Source organism: Poecilia reticulata, linkage group LG1 (genome assembly GCF_000633615.1).
Source record: "Poecilia reticulata strain Guanapo linkage group LG1, Guppy_female_1.0+MT, whole genome shotgun sequence".
NCBI lineage: Eukaryota > Metazoa > Chordata > Actinopteri > Cyprinodontiformes > Poeciliidae > Poecilia > Poecilia reticulata.
Genome location: NC_024331.1, coordinates 7,018,386 through 7,043,384, shown reverse-complemented (window position 1 = coordinate 7,043,384; position 24,999 = coordinate 7,018,386). Strand labels below are relative to the sequence as shown.

Below are 24,999 nucleotides of genomic sequence, written 5' to 3'. Positions count from 1 at the left end.
ATATTTTCCTATGTTCTTAGCAGCAGCTAAAATGTTACTTTTTGTTGAAGAAAACAAACCAAAAACATATCGATATAGTATATTTAAAGCAACATTAGATAAATAAAAAAAACAAACACTGTCACATAAAAAGACAGTATTTACCCACTTCATGTAAGCTTTTAAAAATGTCTTCATGCAGACGGTATTGTTCTGGAAGCTCTCTGATTGTTGTGCCTTTAGACGTTAAAGCAGCGTTTCATGCTGTAGACTAGTTTTCATATCTCTCTCTTAGAACACTGGATTGGCTTCATTCCTGCTTGAGTAACAGAACGTTTAGTTTTAACATTGAAAATGTTCTGTCCCCCTTGATATAAAGTGACATAATACTTTTGGCAACATGGTGCATTTGCATTCGCTCCCATATTTTCTGTAAGAGCAAAACACATCTTTCAATATATCCACAATACTTTAGTTATTGTTTGAATACTTTTCCAAAAGTATATCTGAGTTTTCTTGTGTGGTCAGCACATCGCATGCTTTTCATTGTCTTTGTCATGTCAGAACCAGAAGCTTTAACAAGACAAGATGTATGTTAAACTTACAGACACACTCACCACAGGCTGCACAGTGGTGCAGTTGGTAGAGCTGTTGCCTTGCAGCAAGAAGGTTCTGGGTTTGATTCCCGGCCCCGGTCTTTCTGCATGGAGTTCGCATGTTCTCCCTGTGCATGCATGGGTTTTCTCCGGGTACTCCGGTTTCCTCCCACAGTCCAAAAGCATGACTGTCAGGTTAGTTAATTGGCCTCTCCAAATTGCCCCTAGGTGTGAGTGTGTGTGTGTGTGCATGGTTGTTGGTCCTGTGTGTCTCTGTGTTGCCCTGTGACAGACTGGCAACCTGTCCAGGGTGACCCCCACCTCTCACCCGGAATGTTAGCTGGAGATCGGCACCAGCAACCCTCCCGACCCCACTAAGGGACAAGGGTGTAAAGAAAATGGATGGATGGATGGACACACTCACCACTCCAGTAGGTGGTGGTAGCGCACAACCTACCTTTCATTTTTTAAATTTATTTAGCCAACAAGGAGCTCAAATCCTGCAGCTTTGGTGGTTCAGTATACATTTTTGTTTTCAGGGAGATTGAAATGTTTTAGGAGCTGAAGTAGTCAAAGAAAAAACAGGCATCATTTAGCAAATCACATTAATTTTATTTTGTTGCGTCTACACCATCCAGTTCACATTTAACACCGTGAATATGACTGAAAAAAAAAAATATATATATATATGCACATACATGTTTCATGTTTGACTATACCATGTACTTATATACTACATATCAGCTTAACATTACGCAGAAGCTCACACTGTTGATGTGAAGCAGGAGGCAAAGCAGCTGTTGGACACACGGTATACAGAGCTACATAGGTGACACAACCTAACAGTTTTTACATACACCGCCAATGATTTAATATGTACAGCGTTTAAAACGAGCAACTTTTCTTTTGTTGTTTACAGCGCAGCCTACCAAAACGGTGCTTGAGGGCGAGAGTTGAGCTCGTTTGTGGTTTGTGATGCACTGAATGAGTCGCGTTTCAGCTACCAAATGCTACAAACCAGTCATCTCATGTGGTGTGCACACCATGCAACATTATATAGTAACAATAATTTCAATAAAAATATTGAACTGATTGCGCGAGACTAAATATATGTGTATAGTGAACGCTTGCTGCTGCATTAAATACACACATGTAGGTATGAGACATCTGTACGTTCTGACGTTACAAGGTGATCCGTTATAAAAATATGTCTCTGTAATTTGGGTTAATACTGCACACTATCCCGTGTGGGGAGGTATTTGGAGCAGGAAATCTCTTTTAGCAGTGTTTTCTTTCGGCACGTCTTACATTCACAACGACTTAATATGAAAATAGTTCTTAACTCCACCTGACGCAATCACATTCCACTTCAAACACGAGTAATCACACGTCCCCTCCGGTCTTATCACACTCCACATCCACAAATCCATTTGACTTGATGACCACAATCAACAGATTGCTTGCTTGCTTTCTTTAGAAATGTTACCTCACTTCACCTTCTGTGAAAATTTGCTTGGCTAAGAAACCATTTTCTGGTTCACAAAGTAAAGCTACTGTGCATTTTTGCACCATAAATTGAGAGAGCACGGTAAAGGCTATACATATTGATATATATTTTAGCTTTGCGAGTACACATAACAAGTATGTCTAAATTTAAACAGTCATCCACGAATTCAAATAACAGCTTTAATGCACCTTTGCATGAGTCGTTAAAAATGCAAAACCCATAGTTTCTTCTCAGTGCCAGTGCAGTGAGGTTAAACACATTTATATTTCTGGAAGTTGACCAAAGGTCTGTGAAACATGAGAATGTACAGTGAAAAATTTTGAGAACAGAAATTAGACAATAATTACATAAATATCAGTCACCACTTTTCATAATCACTCCCATCCTGTATGCCTGTAAAACTGCTTGCTTGTTAAAAAAGGGAGTTTTACATAATAAAGCTGATTTTACGTAGAGTGAGAGGATCTCCGCAGAGTTGTGCCATTCAAAACCTTTGTTCTGAAATGTGGTTCTGAACGTAATGTAAACATGCTCGAAAAAGAATGTGCACAATACATTTGCAGCAGTAAACTGCAGCTTGTAAAGACATTTTATGATATAACTTTATTTTTTAATGAAATAAACTTTCCTGAGAAAGTTTTCTTAAAGTCGGCAGCAAGACCGATTGGTTAATGCTTTCCGTGTAAACTTCCCAGCCATATGTTTTTTGTGTGTGTGTGTTTAACATGCAAAGTCCGCATGAGTCATTAAATAACAGAGCAGGAGTTGAACCTTCCTCTTCCATCCGAAGCACATAGCGGAACCTCATGCTTTGCTTCTTTCAAACCCAAAACTCAAAGCTACGAACGGAGCAGTCGAGAGAGCAAAGAGAAATGTTACAAGCATCCAAAGCGAGGATTTCAAAATGGACGATATCAAATTATTTGACAACTAAATGCCGAAACATGGGCAGAAAAAAATCTAATCAAATCAACCCCCCCGATGGGTGTTAGCGTGAAGCGGCGATGCTGCGCCTCAGCAGGGTGAGGAGGACATTTGTTCGTACTCTGGACATTTGAGGAGGGCAGGATAGTTGGAGGAGTTCATCTGCAGGGAGGCCTCGGAGGAGATGGAGGAGGGGCTGCGGCCACGCCCCGCCCAGGCGTCCGGGTGGAGGAACTGGCCTGAGTAGTCTGAGCAGTTGCTGAGGCGGGGCCGGTAGAAGCCCTGATGGGGCCGGTACATTTCCTCCGCCGTGTAGCGCTTCATGAACAGGTACACCGACATGACGCCCGCCGTCTGGAGGAGCCGGGAAACACAGTGGAGAGTCAAGGTCCACCTGGGCAACCTTTAACGTTAAAGGGACTCTCACAAGGCATTGTCTGAAGCCCAAGTCATATCCCAAGTGTTTAAGTGACACTGCAGTCAAAATTCAAATAACTTTATTGTTGTTATTATTACTATTGATACAGTTGATATTTGCATTCAGTTCCCAACTTTCTCAGGATCTCTCTGTCTTTACTAGCTCTGTCCATACAGAAAGATCAAGCTGATTAAGTCTAGATGAAGAGCAAATATTTTCAACTCTTGCCACAGATTGGATGCAGGTCTGGTCTTTGACTGGACCATTTTAACACACACAAATGCTGTATGTTTGATGTGCACCCTCCTATTGTTCTTCTTTCTGTAAGTTTAGAGTCAATTTATTTTAGTTTTTCACTCTGCAGCACACAGTTGCTCTCTGATTGCGTGACTTCTCAACAAGTAATTTGTTACACAGTTGGGCATCAGAGAAGGGGGGCTGAACACAAATGCATGCCGCATTTTAAATTTTTTATCTGTATAAGACATTTTTTCCCCGTTTATGTACTAATTTGTGTTGGTCTGTTAAACTCTCGTTGCAGTGCGACAAGATGTGCAAAAGCACAAGGGAAATGAAAACCTTTGCAAGTCTCCGTTAAACAGAAACAGAGGCAACCAAGACAGAAAAGGTGAGGTTTACCTCTGTCAGCAGGAAGGAGATGGCGGCGAACGCAAAAGACCAGCCGTACTTGTAGCTAAAGTAAGCCTCGTTTGTTTTCGTCCTGTTCAACATTTCATCATTGATGTTGGAGATATACAGAACCAGGCCGACGACCAGAGACAGACCTGCAGGATGCCGTGAGACGGGTCAGTCACTCTTCTCACAGAAATCGTAATCACTGATTTGACGCGGACGACAGTACGCGTTACTGCTGGACTCTACGCAAAGTACCTGAGAGGATGAAGAAGATTCCGGAAACAAACGCCAGGATGGTGCGATGCGGTCGGATATGGCCAATGTTGCTGAGCACAAAGCCGATGAACATGAAGAAGAGGCTGACCAGAGGAAACGGAGTGGCAGAGCGGATCATCTCTAAAACGACAGGAGAGAAGTATTTAAAAAAAAAGAAATCCATCTGAGAGGAAGAAGTTTAAAGATTTTGAACTGTTCGTTCCTCTGTCGCATATTAAAACAACACGACTTTTTTCAAGAGCGACTTCCTAGTATCTCTCATTGGGTTTGTTTTTAAATCGAGTCTTTTTTCGGTTACTTGTCCCAGTCTGAACTCTTTTTGAAACAAAAGCCAGTTTGGATTCATGTTTTGCGTAGCTTGAAAAGTTTGAGTGAGTGAATACTTACTGAGCACACTGACGGTGGACTCAGACGTTATCTGGACGTTAGTAGGCATCACATACTCAATGGTAAAACATCGGCCTTTCTCTTCGCCTGAAATCAGGGTAAAAAAAAGAAAACCCCATCAATTCAGATTAACATGAATCAGGAAAACGTTTTGTAATTTACTATACAATTTTGCCTCCCAAATGAGACAAAGCACGACGATTCAGCCTCGTTGGGAAACATTTAGCATTCACCTACTGGATCGAGAACATTTAGTGAATCTGGGTGAGAGAGCTTCTATTTATGCCATCTGTGAATCTGCAGGAAGTGATGTTGAAAAGAAATATCATCTCTACAGCCTGGCTGATGTGAGGTGCAGCTTCGGCTGTCAGAGTGTGCTTGAAGAAAACCCAACGTTAGAATTTAACACCGTCTTTTTTGTAAAACCTGACACTGCGGTGAGTTTCCTGGCACTTCGTTAACCCCAAACACAGCGAGGCGTCAGAGTAGGTGAGGTCTGGTCATATCTAACTAGCTTTCATAGCATGGGTTCATGAATTAAAAATATACAACTATATATTAGTGCGCTGTCGTTTTTTGTTTTTTTTTTTACTACAGAAAAGCCAGTTGTTGACGTTATGCTATAAAAAAATGGTCATTAAAAGTATAATCAGTATGGTCAGGAGGCTATAAAGGCAGAAAACATTTATGAGATTTTTAATACGGTTCTTTCTCCCACACTTCAAAACTGTACATGTTGTTTTAACTGGTCTCTGCAAGTTGCTCCTATTGTGTCACTGCATAATTAATAATATAGCCAAAGTGATTCAATGTATTTGTGAACTTTTAGAAACCTTTACCACAAAGTGTGGTGTGAACCATCTGACCAAAAAGGTTTTAATTGGTGATTCTGGGTCAAATACTTACCAACACAATAGCTAAATGGGGGATAAGGCCACTCAATGTCCCCTAACAGACTCACTGAACCTGTGGTAACATGTGGCTCAGCATGACCTGGATAGTCACATTATAACATCTGTTATCTAATCACAGCTGGATTTGGATGCATGTTTACTATGACTAAGTGATTAAAACAGGACAAGTCAGAGGTTAATGGAGCTGTCCAGTGGAAAACTGGACCCAGTCAATTTTTTTTCTCTTTTCCTGACACCTTCACTCAATATGACATGTGAAAAACAGACTAATGATGGTGGTAAAAAAAAAAAAACTTCACACAATATTAGCAATGTAAGTAGGATAAAATAAAAGTAATGACTTTTATAAGAAATGTAAAGAGACTTAAAAAGGTGACCATATTCATTTCCTTGGACATTACAGATCAAACTTAATTGGCTAAAATGAAGTGTAATTGAAACCACTGCATGCTGTGTTCGTTTGCTTGTCTTTTAAAGAAAGTAGTAGATATGCTTTTTGAACATCTTTGTATTTGTGTTCATGTAAATGCTGGATTTTCTTGGAAAACATCCTCGTCCCATTAAAGTTTGGGAAAGAAAAGCACTACGTGTGATTTAAAATGGGCAAAATGTACCAGCATGAAATAGACTGCAGCTGAACTTAGTTTATTTTTGATCACTCCCCGCTGGGATGAAAACCCACACAATCAACAACACACGCACACACACACACCCACCCACCCACCACCCACCCACGCACGCATGCGCGCACAAATAAAATTACAAGAAAAAGAAACACTGTTATTCTGAACTGACTGGAATCTAAAGCTCATACATGCAACGTTTGTGCTGCAAACTAAAAAAGAGGCCACATTTCCACATTCATGTCAATCTCATGTACTGTATTTTGTGAAAAAATGTGGCCTGGTTTGAAATTTTCTCTTCCTTTCCAGCAAGTGTGAATTTAGCAGCAAATTTGAAAGTTAAATTGTGAAGTCAATCTGATTTGGCTGAAAGATTCGTCTTCATCTGAAACGGAGCAACAAACGTCGTCACTGAAGAACTAATGAGTGATAAACGTGTTTATCTGTTTCAGGTCATTGGTATAAAAACGATTGAAGGTGACAGTAGTCTGGTGCCGTGGCTGAGTGAAGATTACACCGGTCGTGTTAAATATATGTGTTGTGTTGAATTGAAGTTGGGAACATCGAAAGTTATTTCGATGGAGCTGCTACTCAATGTGCAGCTTATGAGGTGAATAAATCCTTCAAAACATGAAAACCAAAATTCATTCCCATTGCATTAAGGTTGTTTGCTTGAAAAAACAACAACAAAGTTTTGAGTTTTAATTAGCTGAAAGTAAAATCAGAAAAATGACCAAACAGAAGCACAGAAGCAGATGAAGCCTACTACTGTGTGTCGCTTTGTGAATTGATTTAGCGGGATAAAAACATTTTGATCATTTGAAATTCTCATTTATTGAGACACAGATGTACTACAGCAGTACAGTTTCCAGCGCTCATGTCCATAGTTTGCAGAATAGTAAAAGTAAAATGTAATACCTGGTTTATTCTGGGAAAAAAGTTGCCTGGAGGTTTTTGTCTCTAAGAAAAGATTAAAAACTAACAGTTAGTGCTCTTAAAATGATTCAGGCATGCCTTTTATGGTGCTGCAGTTTTGGGGAGGAACAGTAATCTTTACCGTCTAAAGCCATGCATTAAATAACTAAAATAATTACAACTATCCAACTATCTAACTCATTGGAAAAGTTCAAAGGAACAAGAACAGGCTTTTTTTTTTTGTTTCGGTATCAGTCCAAGGAACCTCTAGTGGCACAGACTGTTAAGTCAGTCATGGGTTAAGCTGTGAGGAGAGAAGTCATGAGCAGCCATCGATCAGCCGGAGTAAAAATAGCAGACGGTTTCGGCGAGAGCAGAAGCTCACACACATGCATTAAGGTTTGAGCGACTGGTTCAAATGAGGAGCAGGAAGTGAGGAAGAGAAACATGCTCAAGTATTCGGCGGCTTCACACAGACACTGATCTCCTGTACCTGCAACATTCAAGTGGAAAAAGAGAAGAAAGGAAATAAGAAAAGAAACGCAGTTGAGAATGTGGAAGAAATACATCACATTAAAAAGTAAATGCTTCAAACGAGACTGATTTAGTGATCACACTTAAATATTTTAGACTATTTCAACTTTGTTTCCAATTCTCCTCCTCTTCCTTGTCCTCAGCTCTAAAGTAAAGTTTTGAACTTTTAAGCTGTGAGATTATGGAATAGCGAATAGGCACAGAGTTATAAAAAAAACGTATAGGTCACACTGACGAAGGGGTTTGAGCTGTTCTTACAAAAACACTCAAAAACGACTGTGATGTCATGTTTATTGTACGACAACATTTTAATGATATAACAAAAAGCTCTACTGTGAGCATTTCAGTGAAACAAATCATTCTTCTTTAAGTAAAAAGTGAATTACAGACGGTACGTTTCTCAAGAGCAGTGTTTATGTTTGTGGGGCTGTAATTGCCGTGACACACTGACAGTCATACAACTGTTACCTGAAAAAGAAGATATAAATATTGTCTCTTTTATCATCACAATAATATAATATCGCAAAATATCTCGATGAAACTTTAAATCCACATCACCCCAACTGCTGAGTTAAGTTTATGCTTCCACAGGAATCTATAAACGTCTGAAATGTTTCTTTTTGTTTTTGTGTTTGTTCTCCACCTCACTAGTTGTTCAGTTGCATAGTGATCACTAAGCATGTTGTCCATTATCACTGTCTGGGCGAGATGAAATAAATAAATAAAAAAAGAAAATCCATCCAACTTCAACATCAGTTTGCACTTAAGAGATTCACTTCAGCGCTTTGCTTCATGTCGTCACTCGTTCCGACTCTGTGCTAACTCACCAGCGAGGAAGCAAACCCTCCAGAGGCCAGAGTGAAGCGACATGCGCATCTCGGTGCTCTGGTTGAGTGGAAGGATGATGCCCTCCTCCAGGTAGAGCCAGTAGTCGGTGCTCACGGCGATGCCCAGCAGGCCGAGGCCGCACACGGCGAACACGCTGCTCAGCAACGTCAGCGCCTTCCTGCCACATAGGCTCATGCCGCAGCCTCAGCAGCCGCGGAGCGCAGCTGGCGGAGAGCGGAGCTGGGAGAGGGGAGGAAAGGCACAGCAGTCACACACTGATCCTAGTGTTTACCAGGAAGGACACACCATCGGTGCTTCAACCTGAGGTTGGCTTTGAAATAACTATTGGAATGTTGTTTGAAATAAAAGATGTAATAAATGAAAATAGGTTTCCTCCTTGGTTGTGCCCTATTTGTCACATTGCTTAGGAATATGGAAAAAGCAAAGAAAACAACTATTGAAACATGTTATTTATTCAAAGTTATACTTTAAAATGTAAAGACATATTTATGTATATATAAAATACTGAGAATGATGTATAAAGCATTGAACAAAAGTTATTAGTGTGAAACTGTGAAAAAAGTTGGACGATAATCTTCATTTATGTTGGTGAGCTTTAAAAGATTCTCATAATTACATTATAAAACCTTATACTTGTATGTAGATGCATGTATATATTGCGTGACCATGTATGCATGTAATGTGCGTGTATATCTGTATATACTGTACATGCATATTTAAACATAAATGTACATGAACAGTTATTATGTTAAATAGAGTAGACAAGTATAAGCCTTGGCTTCAGCCTGTTCCGTTTTTGGTAAATTATTGGTTTATAAAATAACATTTTATTTTGTTACTTTTTTTGTAATGTTGAAAATTTACCAAAATAACACAAGTCTGAATCTAAAAAAATATTCCAAGTGCAATTTATTACTCCCTCTTGCCCTGCGTAAACAATATTAACTCTTATTTCTTAAAAGAAAAAAATAATAGTAAAAAGCTCAATCAATATTAATGTTATCAACTTTATCTGTTCTACTTTATTAGTTCTTATTAGTTTGATTCACAGTTATAGTTGTCATTGCAAACAGAAATCTGTTGGAAATGGAGAGAAGCCAGTGCATACAAGAAGGGATTTGTAAAACTTAATTAAATTGAATAATACAGTGCAGCTCCAGAGGGTTAAGTGGCTAATCTTTATTAAAGCAGATCGTTTAATGTTTTTCTAGCCAACTAAATCATTTTGTCGCTGTCATGAAAAGACTGGAGTATAAATCATTACACTGATTACGCTCAAACAAGAACCCGAGCTCGTCTCTTTTGTTTTCTTTTTCTTAAGAAATAATGCACTCTTCCTAAAATAAGTTTAAAAAAAAATAGACTGTGTGAAAGATGTGCCATCATGTGAATGCATGTGGATCAGCTGGTGGCTTTAGTCAGCATTTTCCGGAAAGCGGAGCCGGAGCCTGGCAGGCTGGGTGAAAAGAAGTGATTTCACATAATGAGTTCTCAGTGTGCCGCCGCAACTGAGGCCGCCGAGAGGCTGGGAGGACGCAGGGGAACGTGTGAAAGGGTTTTGAATGTGGCATTTCACATCTGGCTCTCGGTGGATCAACGTTTTGTATCACGACAGAAAACGAATCCTCCGACAGACTAGAGTTGATGTGTTTTCGTATAAGTGCCATCTAAGATGTGTGAGCTGGTGTTTCGACAAAGAGGGAAGATCAGCAGGAGACATGAGGTGTGGAGAAAAAGGTATTTTGAGCACATTTTGAAATATACGCTTCTGCAATTATAAAGAAAGAAAGAAAGAAAGAAAGAAAGAAAGAAAGAAAGAAAGAAAGAAAGAAAGAAAGAAAGAAAGAAAGAAAGAAAGAAAGAAAGAAAGAAAAAGAAAGAAAGAAAGAAAGCTTGGATGATAAAGAAAGTTGTTTACAGGGACAGTAGACCAGGGCTGCATTTTTTGGGGGCTTTCAGTTTTTTTTTTTCGTTTTTTTTTTTTATAAATGTGTGTTTTGCAAACATTGCACAAATAATGTTTGCATTCACAGGGTCATATCAGGTGAGTTGTATGAATATTTGTTTTTTTTATAAAAATAAATATAAATTTTTTTTTTAATTATTATTATAGTGCATTTTTTTAGAACAACATGGAGCCACAGACCATTAAAAGTACCATGCATCAGTATGAACTGATGTATACTACTTGCTAATGTACGATAATTTGTATTAGTCAATAAATGTTTTTCTTTGAGGCACCAAAGCTTTCTCCAGCCCAGGGGCCCACATCCTTGTAAATCCAGCCCTGCAGGCAGCCCATAATTTAACCATCCAATCTAACTTGATAAAACGTGGTTTAAAGGAAAACATTAGTTTAATTAAGTCTAAAGTAAATTAAAACAGTGTTTTAATATAACATGTCAGAATTTGTTCACATGATACATCCGAAAACCTAAGTATGCATATATTATGTATATGATTTCATATGACAGAACACAAATAGCACATATGAAATTCAAGGAAAATGTTGAACAGTTTTTAACAGCGAAAAGTTAAATAGCCTATGCATGAACTTTTACAATCTCATACTCATTAATGAAATCCAATGTTACGACTCTCTGTAGAAGTCATCTGACCAGTTAATTCACTACTGTTGTCCAATTTAATTCAACATCAGTGTAATTAAAGAACATGAGTGAAAAACCAGCAGCATAACGACCAAGGTCTACAGCTGGCAGGTCGGGGAGAAAGTTATTCAGAAGTTTAAATCAGGGTTAGGTTGTAAAACAAAGCCTGAATGTTTCGTAGAGCTCTGTTCAATCATCACCTGAAAACTGAATGACAACAGTTACAGCTGGAAACCTGCCAGGATGTGACCGTCACTCTGGAGCGACAGGATGGAAAAGAACAACACTAATCAGAAGAGGAGGCCATTAGAAGAGCAGCAAAACACACATCCACAGCTGAGGTGGGAGAATCTGTAATTATTACTCCACAGATCTGTCTTTTATGAAAGAATGGAAAGTCAATATGTGTAGAGGACAAATCAGAAGTGTGGATAGAAGGGTAGATAATAGTAGGTTTAGATCAAAACACAGTACTATGTTAGAAAGAACCTAAGACCGAAGAATTTGTGTTCAAGTCTGAAAATTGATGTTCATGGATGTGGAGTCTCCAATATGGCGGAGCTTGAGATGCTTTTGCTAGATGAATAGGTAACATTTCCTCTGTTTAGATCTGGAAAGTTGGCGAGAGACACACTAATAAAGCTGAGGCTCTAATTACAGAAAAAAAGGAGACACCTATTTGTAAAAATGTTCTCACAGTAATGCTCTACCTTCTGTTGTTCTGTTCCATCACAGAAAATCTTTATAAAGTACACAGAGTTTAGTTTGTATAAATAATTTATCAGGAGATTGTAGGTTTAACACACAGTTGCAGAGTTACTGTATCTATTGTAGAGAAGTCTGCATGAACAATGATTTCACTATAGCTGAGAGCACCAGCAGTAATGTTATCATTAAACAACAGCTATTTGTGGCTGTGGTGCAATTACAGACCACTCACTTTCTCCAAGCAAGCGCTTTATTTAAAGCTACTTAGAATCAAGATGCAACATGATGGATTTTTTCCGCTCAATAAACTTTCTTGTATGCTGCATTCGCCCAAAAGGCAGTTTTCAGTTCAACAGCACAAAAAATCTTTTGTTGCATACGTCTGCATAGTTTATGACCTTCCAGATGGAAATCATTAGACGTGTTTTCAGGCAATTAGCATTTATTGTTCTAAATAAAATGTATCTATTACACCATGGTAGATGTAGATTTAAAGTGTAAACTAGATTTATATATTTAACAAAGATGTTGCAGGTTGGGTTTAATTGGCCTACTTTATCAACCCCAACAACATTATGAAAGCATTTAGACATCAATAGATGCTATTACACCTTTTCAACTACATTTACATTTTTATGTGAAAGCTACATCATCTTTCCCATGTCCCACAATTCCTAGAAATTGATGTGCAAAGCTCTAAGTACCTGTAGACAAGCATGAAATGATTTGTTTACGTAAAGAAATTGAAGTCAGAAATGACAAAATAACAATATGTGTTTAAGAAACGGGAGAAAGAATTGGTGAGGAAATTGGTGATAAGCCCAGTAATAACCAGGATAGACTTTAGTCATCTAAACAATGCAGATTATTAGCAAGTGGGTATATACTATTTTAACATAAGGTGAGACACATTCCCATGTGTAACTAAGGATTTTCGAAAGCTAATTGTTAGCAGGGTTTTGTAAAAGTGCAAAGCCTTTCTCAAACTAGAAATGCTTTTCAGGAAATACTGCAGCAGTAAAACCTAGCTGCAACCAAACAAAAAAACAAACAAACAAAACAAAATGATTCAAACAAGTTCCACATATTGAACAAAACGAGCATAAAAAAAGATAGTCTTATAGCTAATATTTACGTTTCATACTGCTTTCAATCAGTAGACAAAACTAATAAGAGAAATAATTTGTTAAAGCAAAATTTTTCTTGCTAAAAGCCAAAATCGGAAATCTGAATGTTCTTAAAGGGCTAGTTGTGCCAGAATATATTGATAAAACCAATTAAGCTGTTAAAATACCAATAAATAACTGTTCCTACAGATTTTGTGATTGTTTGTGGGTTTTTTTTAAATTTTGTGATGAATATTTAGAAATATTTGTAAATATTTAACATCATGCATTAGCATGATGTTAAATGTGACTCTTTACCACTTGCTATATCGGTTACGGATTCAATGTTTTTGACCAATTTTGAGAAAATTTGCAGTAAAATCTGAAAAAAAAGTGGAAATTTGTTTTTGCATGAACTTTACAGATTTGTGAAAATCTGAAAAGACTTATTGATGTAATTTGGAGCCTAGAGGGCCACATAAAAAGCTGCGGCGGGTCAGATTTGGCCCTCGGGCCTTGAGTTTGACACCTATGATTTAGCAGGATGAATTCAAGACGAATCTGTTGTTTGATCCACACAATCAAACTGCATATCAAAATGTCTAAAATGTTTATAAAAACAGTTTCAACACAGCTCAAGCCTTGAGAGTTACATTAATATTAACAACTTTAAATAAAACAAGGTTCGTCTCTGCTCTTCTGTTTTTGTTTTTTTATTGGGTCACTAAGGTGACTCAAGCTTATTTTTGCTTTTCAGGCTCTGCTGACTTTTTCAGGTCACAACCTGGCAGTAGAGAGTTAAGCAGCTGAGTTAAGAGTTAGCTTATAAAAGTCTGAGGCCAATTTCTTGCATCTCTTGGTGTGAACAAATCATAACAGGTCAATAATTGGGCTTTAATCCAGGCTTCACTCAACTCGCTCATATTTTGAAAATGAGACAAAATGAACAAAAATGAAAATTACTTTTGGAATTAGAAAGGAGTTGGCACATTAAATAAAATCAGAGTTTCTATGTTTGGTTTAATCACATACCCATCAGAGAGCCCACACAGCGTCACAATAGTAAAGCCTTCATGAATTTTAATCATCTCTGTCATTGATCTGCTTTTGTAAAAGACTGTGTATGGTAACTGATCTAAGCTGGAGGAAGGGAATATTATCTTTATAGAGAAATGTTTCTCATTAAATGTTCAAAGCCAGTGGGATGAAAGCTTTCAGTAACATTATGAAGGCTTAGGGGGAAAAGAAAGCCCCGTCTCTTGAATAAACATTAATCTGCACTTAAGGGGGGGAAAAAAGGAAGACCAGCAGAATGTTTGCAACATTTAACGATAGTTTAACAAAACAAATACGGTACTTATATTAAATATAGATGTCAGTGAAGTTAAATGTACCTTTCAAGGGGTCTCATAAATGTAAGCAGCAGATAAAATAAAACAACAACCTTAAGGTCACCAATGATCTTCATGCTTTCACAAGTAAGTTGACACAGATCGTGTCTCCTTGGGGCCCAGAGGCCATGCTGATATCGAGTCAGGCTGACGTACAGAAGCCATTGCCGGAGTAAAGGGCACATCATCACCAAAAGTAGGCCAATGTCTGTCCTGTCTACTTTCTTAATGTGCACACAGCCTCCGGTCAGCCTCAATACCAGGAAGTCCAAGCAAAAATATAACTTTTTTTTTTCAAAAACTAAAAGGTTTTGATTAGTCAGACCATTCAGGACAATGAGGTCAGGGCTGCAGCTAATGACTGTTCTGACAATCAATCTAAATTGCAATAACGTAGCATTCCTTTAGTGTATGTTTGGATGCATCTGCAGCTAAAAACGAATACTTCTAACATCAACTCAGCCCTTTCTGCTCGACTTCGCATCAACACCGTGCAGCACTAAGCTGTGAACTATTTTTTTGATTAATAAACAGATAATAAAAAGGTGGAGCTAAAACAGAACCACTTGAGGAGTTTTGGTAGAACAGAATGTTTTTTTATGATCTTAAATAATAGATGTATATTTTTTTTGTACAGTTTTTTGCATAGTTGCTGCTCTGAGTGTGTTGTTCTTTCAGAAAATGGCTTTTTAATTTTTATTAATGCCAGTTAATGATTAATTGATTACAAAATTAGTTGACGATTATTTTAATAGTTGATTAATCACAATCAATCCGATTAATCGTTTCAGAACTAGATGTCGATTGCATTGCTCTTGTTGTTGGACATCACCTATCTTTGTATACTGCATAGTTAAATACAGATATAAACAGCAGTGGCTGCCTTGAACGCAAAGAGATCTACAGTTTCTGAGTCATCCCAGCCATGTTTGCTTGATTCACATATTTAACCGTCTAACCAGAGCTTTGAATGAAATGCGTGCTGCATTGTCCAAAGTGAGAAATCACACCGCAGACATCTGGCTCCCTAATTTGAATTTGTTTGTTTGTCTAACTCTGTTTAAGGGGTATGTCAGTGTCACAGAGCAGATTTGTCCTGGCATGCTTGTTGACCCAGTTTCTGTGGCTGTAAGAGCATGGCTGTGAGTGCAGAGCCTCTGATGTGGACAGGCCAATCACACTGTGTGAGTTGGCTCCTGCTAGGTGACGTTGCTAGGGACGGAAGGGCAAGCCGGAGGTCAGGGGCAGCCCTAACGCACAAGAGAGAGAGAGAGATGATAAGTCATCAGGCCCCAGACTCAGCTGGTGAAACTGGAAGTCCCCATCACTCAGATGTTAAATGAGAGCATGTCACACATGGAAAAAAGTTTGAATCTATCTACAAATTTATGATCAAGTCAAGTTAAACGCATGTCAACATCTCAACACAAACATGTCCTTGAAATTAAACGTCTGAATTAACACGTGTTCACAGAACTAATGTCAGTGACCCAGAAACTTCTTGCAGCCATGATCTTAGTGTCACTGGAGCTATGTGGTCAAGCTCAAAGTTCAAAGGGAAATCTGGATGTTTGCAAATCATACCAATCATATGTTGGATGGACTTTCACTGCTGTCGATGCCCATTTTCAGTGTATCATAAGCCTGGCGGGCCACCGGGCTTCACTTGTGCCCCCACCAGGCTTAGCATTGTTTATTTTAAATTATTGCCTTTTTTAAGACTTTAAAATTGGTGTTTAGGTATTAATCTTTCAGTGTTACAAAAACACATAAATATCAGGTGATACTTTCAAACTTCCTGTCAACTTTAAACATTTTTTAACTCAAAAATATGGCGGCCAGCTGGATGACTGCCCTAGCGCCCTGAGCACCAGGCTTAGCAGGTTTTCTGGGGGAAACCCTGCATTCTTGATGATTATTTAGTGACCGGTAAAGCTCACAGGTATTAAGTGACACTGGGATGAAGGAAAAGAAAGTAAAGGAAATATATGTGTTAATCATTAATCAATATCATCATTGCAATACTCAGCAATAGTATCATAACTTCATATTGTCTTGATATTGTAAGGGTCTGGTTTGCAATGTTTTGTAAAACAGCCTTAGTCAGTTTTGTGATTTTAAAAACCTCTGAATGACCGATTAATCTCTTTGTAGCATATACATTTGTCTGCAGTACGAGTCTTATCTGACTCACATTTGCAATGAGAGTGGATTCACATACAGGATCAGAGGCTTAATCACATTTACGGTGACGACCCAGAAAGGCTCCACTTACCACAGACTAGCTTCACAAGTGAACTCCTTCACTCGGTGTTCGACGTAGCTTAAGGCTGTTTGTGTCTTGCCACTTACTTGACTTTGTGATTTCTCGTCTCACTGACAGACCACACATTTGGTCCATGCCAGGACAGAACAGAGGATTCCTCTGACTCTGAACCCACCAGGTCTCTTAGAAAGCAGACTGTGGTGTTTCCATTACAGAAGAAAATCACACAGGAATAAGTTTCTTCTCTCGGTAAGTCATTAAAAAGACATGATGCACCATTATCCTCCAAATCAAAAAAATTGCTTCCATTGATGTTCTGTGAAATACACTGATTTTGATACAGCCGAAAAACCACCTCATCCTAGCGAGGTGTTTTCAAAATAGCCTTTTTTCCATTAAGCAAATTTATTTCTAGAATTTGCAATTATATAGTCAATGGATGCATAATTAATGACAGGTCTTTTTTTCTTCTCAACTACCAAATGATCCTAATTCACAAAATCAGAAATTTTTGATTAAAAACTAGTAAAAGTTTTCTTTCCTGAGATATTGCCATTCTGTTAGAGGCTCAAATGTCTCCAAAAGGACCAGCGGCTTATTGAAGTTAATGCCAGTCAGTGTTCAGAGGGTCTCCAGCTCCATCTGACAAAGGAAGAGTGAATTTGCTACACTTGGAAATCACTTTCTACCCAGAGAAAGATTGGGTCTGACAGTCAGGAAGCAGATATTTGGAAAATAATTTCATATTTCAAATACCATCTTCTTATTCTCTTATCACGTCTGCCTCTTTTAACCAGCTGGCCGAAGCAAATTGTTTGGACACGTCTTTTGGGCAGGTACCGAGATTTAAAGGTCACTCCATGAATAACCTATCAAGACTAATGCTGTTGATGGAAGGCTGTAAAGCAATGTGGCAATACCTCAGACTGATATTGTTAGCATTTCAGTGAGCAGAGCTTTCATTACATTAATTAATGAAAATGGAGAGAAAGTTTTATGCATGTGTGTAAACAGAAATACAGGTCTGGAAAACATCACTTAAAATGATCAGTTCTCTAATTTTACTCTTTATAGGTTTATGTTTGAGTAAAATGAACATTGTTCTTTTATTCTATGAACTACTGACAGCATGTCTCTGAAATTTCAAGCAAAAATCTATAATTTATTTGCAGAAAATGAGAAACGGTCAAAATAACTAAAAATATGCAGTGCTTCCAGACCTCAAATCATTCAAAGAAAACAAGTTAATATTCATTTAGAAACAACAATACTGTAGTTTTAACTCAGGAAAAGTTCAGAAATCAAAATTTAAAAGGAATAACCAGGAGGTTTTCAATGGAGTTGAGTGCAGTGGCCTTTTTCCAAAGCTGAATATATAGAAGTATGATTTTGATGAAGAAATTGTATATAAATTAGGGAGAGTGGAAGGATACGTAATTTTCTTTCAGCAAATAAAACTCTGAAAAGTCTTGTGAGGTTTTGTTTAGCTCGTTATAAAAACCTGTGAAAACATCAGTGAACAAACAGGATCATGATGGATGAGGAGCAAAGCAGACAGGTTAGGGAAAAATCAGAAAAGATGCCTGTGGTAACTCTGGAGGAGCTGTAGAGCTCTGATGACTGGAAAACTAATAACTGTTCACGCTTCCAGTGTGTGAACGATTATTGGCTTTTATGAAGAAGTGACAAGAAGATGACTGGAGTATAAAGAAAGTCATTAAAACAGTCCTCTTTAACGTTTGCCACAAGCCATGGAAGGGATCGGAAAAATGTCAAAGAAGATGCAAACAAATGAAATTCTATAAATTGTGTAAAGCACCCTGAACGCACCATCCCCACAGTGAATCTAGACCTAAATCCAGTAGAGAATCTGTGGCAAGACATAAAATGTGTTCATATAGATTATTCCTCAAATCTAACTGAACTTGAAGTTACAAATCAGTTGTTGGGCTGGTCGAGCAGTTCAGAGACATCCGACAAGACACGTGGGTCTGACTGCAGCCAAATGCCTTCCTACAAAGTCTGAATCCTTTACATTATATGTGTGAATCTGTGCTTATATACTACGTGAATCTTCCAAAAAGACATTAAAGTTCAAGTTTATAATGACACAAAAGATGAAAATGTTTTCGGGTTTATACAACATGTTATGAAGCCTCTCAGGAAGAGTCTAACTGTGTTAGGTGTTCTTTATCTCAAAGAATCCAGATGAAAGAATGTTAAAATCGAACAGCGTTTTGTTAGGTTATTGGGTACGCATCTTATCTCTTTAAGCTATTTTATAACACTCAGCAGTACTACTGTTAATATATTTATTGCACTTAATGACTCCGCTAAAAACAAATTTCCTCTCCGCACGTTTCAACTTGCGTTCCATCATGTGTAGAACATGCTTCCAGTTTTCTCATTATCTCCAGCACTAATGTTTTCTTCCATTAGAGCGTTAACAAGCCAGAATAATTTCTCAGTGGACTAATTTTGGAGATGCCTTGGCTAACCCTGGAGGGCATGCCTCCCCAGAACCAGAGAGCACACACTGAAATTTAAGCTCCGCTGCAGGGAACGCATCTTACGACATCTCATCTGGCAAAGAACAGAGGAAGATGGTGGAGAAGTGCAAGATCAAGCTGTCAAGGCAGGGAAGGAAGTGGAAATTTATGTGTCACACCTTCACATCTTCTCAACATAAAAAAAAATCCCTGTAATCCATTAAAAAATTTAATGGGTCACATATTTGCATGTAAACAGCTAATGGAATGAGGCGTCTAGCCCACGCTCTAAGTTTTCTAGATGGACTTCTGGACTCTGAGGTCATTAACACTTCAGATTTTAAGATGTTATTATAATCAGGAGTGCAACAATTCATGCAAATTCACTCAGTCGTAAAATTTTGCGTGGACTTGCAATTTTCACCAGTCATCGCAACTTTTCTGCAAATTTGACCAATCGCCTCAACGTTCTTTGTGTTTCCTCCTTTTCTGACCAATCACTGCAACACGACTGGATCTCTCTTCTGCCCCGATTCATTTGAACTTTTCCCAGTTGCTGCTGCTGCTCTTTAGTTAGTTGTAAAGACGCACCGTGATTTTCGGTTTTTAGAACTGCGCAGTCTTTGTCATGTTCTTTGTCATGTTTTAGCTTGAGCCAAAAAGCAAGAAAAAACATTGAAGTTTTCTTCCAAACAAGTATTAAGCTAGTTAATGAGAATACTAATGTTGTTCTTGTTACCTGCTTTACATCCCTTTCTAGTTAGTTAATGGCAGGAATAAATCCAATCTTTAACTTCTGTTTACTATCAATAAAGGCCTTCCACAATCAAGTGTTGTTCATTTTGACAATTATGTGTATTTATTTAATACGAAATGATTTTCTCCACAACTGGAACAAAGTCTTTTTACGTAAAATTACCTCAGAAGCAACGTCTAGAAGAAAAAGAAAACACACACAATAAATGACAGTGGCATAAAAAACAGTGACCCAAAGCAATGGTACTAACATCCATTTCCCCGTGTTTGTTGGGAGAACAAGTCTGCCGTTTATAAGAGCTTGATGTGGCCCTGTCGCCAGGCAACGCCACACACAGAAGCCTCCAAATTAGTTAGGCATGAATGGATAGATGAGCAATTCCCAAAACAAGGCTTTCTGTTTGGCAGTGCATTTTAAATGCTGGGAGACGGGATGGAGCGAAAACAGGGCGAAGAAATATTACATAAATACGTCGCTCATAATGAATTATTTAAGAGAAAAAAAACACTGATTACATGTTGGCACATGTGCGGGCAAGAAGGACAAGAATCCTCTGGGAACATCTGGTTAAGAGTGTTCAGTTAGTTATTTCACTTTTTATCCATATTCTGTGTGCACTCAATTCTTCTGGATGATTGATTGAAACCTGAGATGTAGAGATATGAATACACACAAAACAAGCATGTTTATTTACGGCAGTGTGTTTAAGTGTACACATATTCAACTGGCTGTTCCTTGAGACACGTGAAACACTTAAATACTCAATGAGAAAGAAAAAAATCCTGCGCTCTATTAACCTCACAATGGGGACATGTAAAAGCAGCTCTATGGAAACCAGACCTTCATCTGACAAAAGAAGAATTTAAACAATGGCTTGAAGACTTGTCATCTTAAAGCCAGATGACAAAAAAGTTTTACAAAAAAAGAAATCTTGTATATACATTAGAGATGCACCCATCAGACTCCTGAGGCTCATTTCCAATCTTTGGATTTTGCAAATCTTTGACTGGTCAAAACTGATTTCATCCAATTAGAACTGTAATATAAAGAGATATAATCAGGCTATTTTTAAGACCACAGGGAAAAAAAACAGATACATTTCTGCATCACATTTCATATTTTCTGCAGGGTCGGTTGCCATGGTTTCTGACCAGTTTCTATTTGACATTTGCAACCCAACAGTTGTAAGAATAAATTACAAACTTGCTGTGTTTATTAATGTTGACATGTGTAGCACTTAAAACATTTCTTCCAAACACAGAGATGCTATTTATTATTAATCATATTGGATCAGCACTTTACTACTAATTGCAACTTACTACTCCTCTGTTGTAGACATATTCTCATATTTTTGAGAAGGCAGAGCTTTACTTTTACTCTGACGTTTCCAAGAAGCTAACAACGTTTCCAAACCCACCGTGTTCATTGACAAACTGCCTAAAAGCTCAAAAAGGTCAAATAGAGGATATTTCCTTTGCCCAACTTACTGCAACGTCCATTCTGTCTCTCCTTGGAATGAACCAGAGACTCACCTTGATAAATATGCTTTCTTTTAAACAGCTTCGCTTAATCTGTGTGAATCCTCTGACTTTGTTTTTAAACGCCTCACTAAAAATGGCTGCTTCTGAGCAGTAAACATTAATTTACTTTACAAGCGGAAAACCTTTTAAAACAAGGTGGATTTTGACCAAGCTAGCCGACGAGGCACAACGCAAGACACAAGTACTGCAACAGTTTACAGTTTTAAAATATTTAGCATTACATATGATCAACTTTTGTGACATTTTTTTTTGCAATTTGATATTTGTGATTCAGGCATTTACTTTTTTTTTTTTTTTTTTTTTACTTACTTATGGTTCCCCATAGCAACATGAATCTTTTGGCGATGCTGACACCTGTGAACGGTGTGATGTTAACAAGGCAGGCAGAGGGGAGGAGGACGAAAACTATTTTAAAACAGCACAGGTAGGAGCTGTAAATCGTGCAACATTTCTGCAATAACTAACTAAAAAAACAAAAAGTATCTCAAGGATAAGCCAAAGCAGAACAAAAACACTGCAGTTTACATTGATTAAATCAATCAATCAATCAATCAATCAATCAATCAATCAATCAATCAATCAATCAATACCCAAATCCTGGGAAAGATTTAATCTGCTAGTTTAGTTTAAATAGAGGCTGTTTGTTGAGTTTTTATTTTCCCACAACCAGAGTGCAAATGCTTAATTCTAAAATAATTTTATTAATTCAATTCAGTTCAAAATATGTTATTGATCCCCTAGATAATAACATTACATGTAATATTAATTAACATTCCTCTAGAGAAATGAAAACATGGCTGATAAGCGATCCAGCAATAAAGCATTTTGAAAAAGTACTGACAGTCACTTTCCCGAGCTTAATATGTATTCACAAATAAATAATTTACTCTCAATCAAACAACATTTAATATAACTGATCAGCTCCGTTCATTCGGCTTATCGTTCAAACTGAGATCACTATCCATGGTGCTGAAATCTTTAACGTGTTCCCACATTAAACGATTTAGTCAACGACACAGACTTGCTTGAACACAGTGCGTTATAGTGGCAGAAAATATCTGAATACTGTTTACATACAAGTGTCTCAAATGGCGCGGGAACATTTGCGCTTCAGATTAAATGTGGATTAAAATGTGTTCATATCACAGCCAAACGTTTATTCCAGATTATTTTTCTTTTCTTCCTGTTTCTCAGTTTCCTCTCTCCTCACGAAACAAATTCTGTTACACTAACGTTTGGCGTTACAAAAAGATGAAATGATTTTTAACTGTTAAAAATACGTGCTTGCATTTCTTTAGGTGTAAGGGTAAGACGGCAGAGAACGACTCCTTCAATGTAGGAAAAAGAACGAAGGTGGTAGTGATGTCCTCACTAATCAGGTACTGTCAGCACAAGAACACCTCTTCGGTCAGAGGAATGCAGAAAAAGTCACTTATTATTTCTGCTTTACCGTAAACAACCCTTTCTGTTGCTGACTGTCAACAGCTCATTTTAAATGTGAAGAGAAAACCAAACGTTTCCTGTTGCAGCTTAGAAACAGTCAAGAAAAGCTACATTTCCAAAGAAACGCTCAAGTAAAAGTAGTCGGAAATAATTTACCTTCGTGAAGCAGATTCTTTAGGGGAGGAAAAAAGCAACACGTTCCCGTCTACTTCTGTACGTCGTGCTGTGTTTGCGGTCAGTCCGTCCACTTTATCGCGGGGTCGCAACGCAACTTCGCCTGCTGTGTGAGCTCGCGCGCCGCTTCGTTTACTGTCCAAGGCAGAAACCAGCTGAGCGCGAGACGTGCGGCTCGCGCGCTCTTCCTCTCCTCACAGGTGTGCGAGAGTGCGGCGCGCGGGAGGGGACGCTGCTTGCAGATGATGCTGGATACGACGAACAGTTCAAATCCGATCCTGGCGGTGAGGAGCGGGGCTCTGAGCTGGTTTAGGTAACCAAACTAACCCCAAAATTATTAAAATAAAAGTTTAGTAGATTCAAATCGAGAATTTTTTATTTATCCCTGGAATAACAATGTCGTAACATGTCTCAATAAGTGTCTTCAAGAGTCGTTGTGGATGGTGATGCTAGGAGCAGGAATGATCTTATTCTGAAGAGACCTCTGACTGAAGACTGCCTCAGGGTGACAGTCTTGTGACTGTCATGACATGCCAACAGCTCGAGAAAATATTTAACAGGAATATGACACCATCCACCTCATTGGCTTTGTCGCTGCTTTTTTCATCTTTCTGGCCGTGTGGTCAGAAAGCAGAGAGACGTTGGAGTTAGGGATTTGGTCTTCCATTCAGGAAGCCTCTTTTCCAGCTCCTCTGGGATTTGGAGTTGCAGTTCAGGTGTTGTTTGAGCTTTGAGGCGCGAATCAGCTGCTCCCAGCTGAAACAACACCCTGTTGCCACGGTTACGCATCATGACAAATGTCCAAAAGTAAAAAGGCAAGAGCAAAGAAAACACCTTCTAGATGCAACAAAACCAGAGAGGAGGAAAGGAAGGAAGCAAGGAAGGAAGGAAGGAAGGAAGGAAGGAAACATGGTAGGAGATAAGGTAGGAGATAAGGTAGAAAAGGAAGGGAGGAAGGACGGAAGGTGGTTAGGAAGGAGTAAAGGAAGGAAAGAAAGAAGAAATGAATGGATGAAGGAAAAAGATTGGTTCCATGGATGGATGGAACCAATCCATCCATGGATGGATGGATGTTAAAAGCACTAAACTGGTTCACTAGTATTTGTTAGTGCAGTGTTCGTCCGTGTTCGTGTGTTTCAGTAATATTTACAGTTTTATTATGTGTAAAAATGTACTCTGGGCAAACATTCAGCTTCAGTTTAAAAAAATTAATAAAAATCGTTGTTTGGGAAATAAAGTTGAACATAAAATTCAAAGATACACTACTGTATATTTTCACCTGTCAGTCCTTTACGGTAAAGCTGTAATGTGTCGCGAATTAATCGAGTTAAAACCATGAACATTTGGTTTAGTGCTGAGAGGGAACGGCTCAGACTAACTCTCTCTAAACAGGATCGCTGATTCAGCGAGTCTGACTAATCAACACAACTGATCAGTGACTAAGGAAGCTGTCATCAGCTCGGTTCTGACTTGGCATTTTCCGCCGCCGCTCGCTGACCTGATTGGAAGGCAACCAGGCCCCGATTCTAATTCCAGTCAGCATCTCTTCTGCTTTGACTGTGTTATTTCTTTCCCAGCACATTTCAAACATGCTATTTTTACCTCTGCTTTGAAAAATAAAAAAAACACCTTCTAGCGCCGACACCTTCAAGTGAAAAACTAGCTGATAGTTTATGAAATTAGGAACACTCGGGGAGCAGAGAAACGTGTGTTTTTGGGTTTCAGCATCTAATTGGTGGACATCAATCAAAAAACATTAGTTTTACAACGCAAACACTGTTCAGGATGAGTCCTTTTCCCTAAATAATTATTAGACACTAGAAAAATGAACAAAAACATGGAGATCGACAACCTGGAGGATTGAGTGAATTTAGACTAACAGACATTGTTGAAACTCAAAAGTATTTCAAGCAAAAAGTTTTCTACACACAAATACCCCATTATACCACTATGGGGG

General features: G+C 38.3%; 1 protein-coding gene across 1 annotated transcript; it reads right to left on the bottom strand.

The window, feature by feature from the left end:
* Nucleotides 1-1,163: 1,163 nt before the first annotated feature.
* Nucleotides 1,164-23,582, bottom strand: LOC103471238 (voltage-dependent calcium channel gamma-5 subunit). Its single transcript, XM_008420136.2, has 6 exons — nt 23,025-23,582; nt 8,537-8,777; nt 4,724-4,810; nt 4,316-4,456; nt 4,064-4,209; nt 1,164-3,360 (listed from the first exon to the last, which is right to left on the bottom strand). Exons 2-6 carry the CDS (start codon nt 8,730-8,732, stop codon nt 3,097-3,099), a joined length of 834 nt encoding a protein of 277 aa, XP_008418358.1. The 5' UTR covers nt 8,733-8,777; nt 23,025-23,582; the 3' UTR covers nt 1,164-3,096.
* Between the last annotated feature and the right edge of the window lie 1,417 nt (nt 23,583-24,999).

What these genes read in the sequence shown, in the direction of transcription:
- LOC103471238 (XM_008420136.2), bottom strand. Translation starts at nt 8,732, where the DNA reads ATGAGCCTATGTGGCAGGAAGGCGCTGACGTTGCTGAGCAGCGTGTTC. An exon ending in GTCCACCGTCAGTGTGCTCA is followed by an intron (nt 4,457 to 4,723) that starts GTAAGTATTCAC and finishes CTGTCGTTTTAG; the next exon opens with AGATGATCCGCTCTGCCACT. An exon ending in AATCTTCTTCATCCTCTCAG is followed by an intron (nt 4,210 to 4,315) that starts GTACTTTGCGTA and finishes GGCATCCTGCAG; the next exon opens with GTCTGTCTCTGGTCGTCGGC.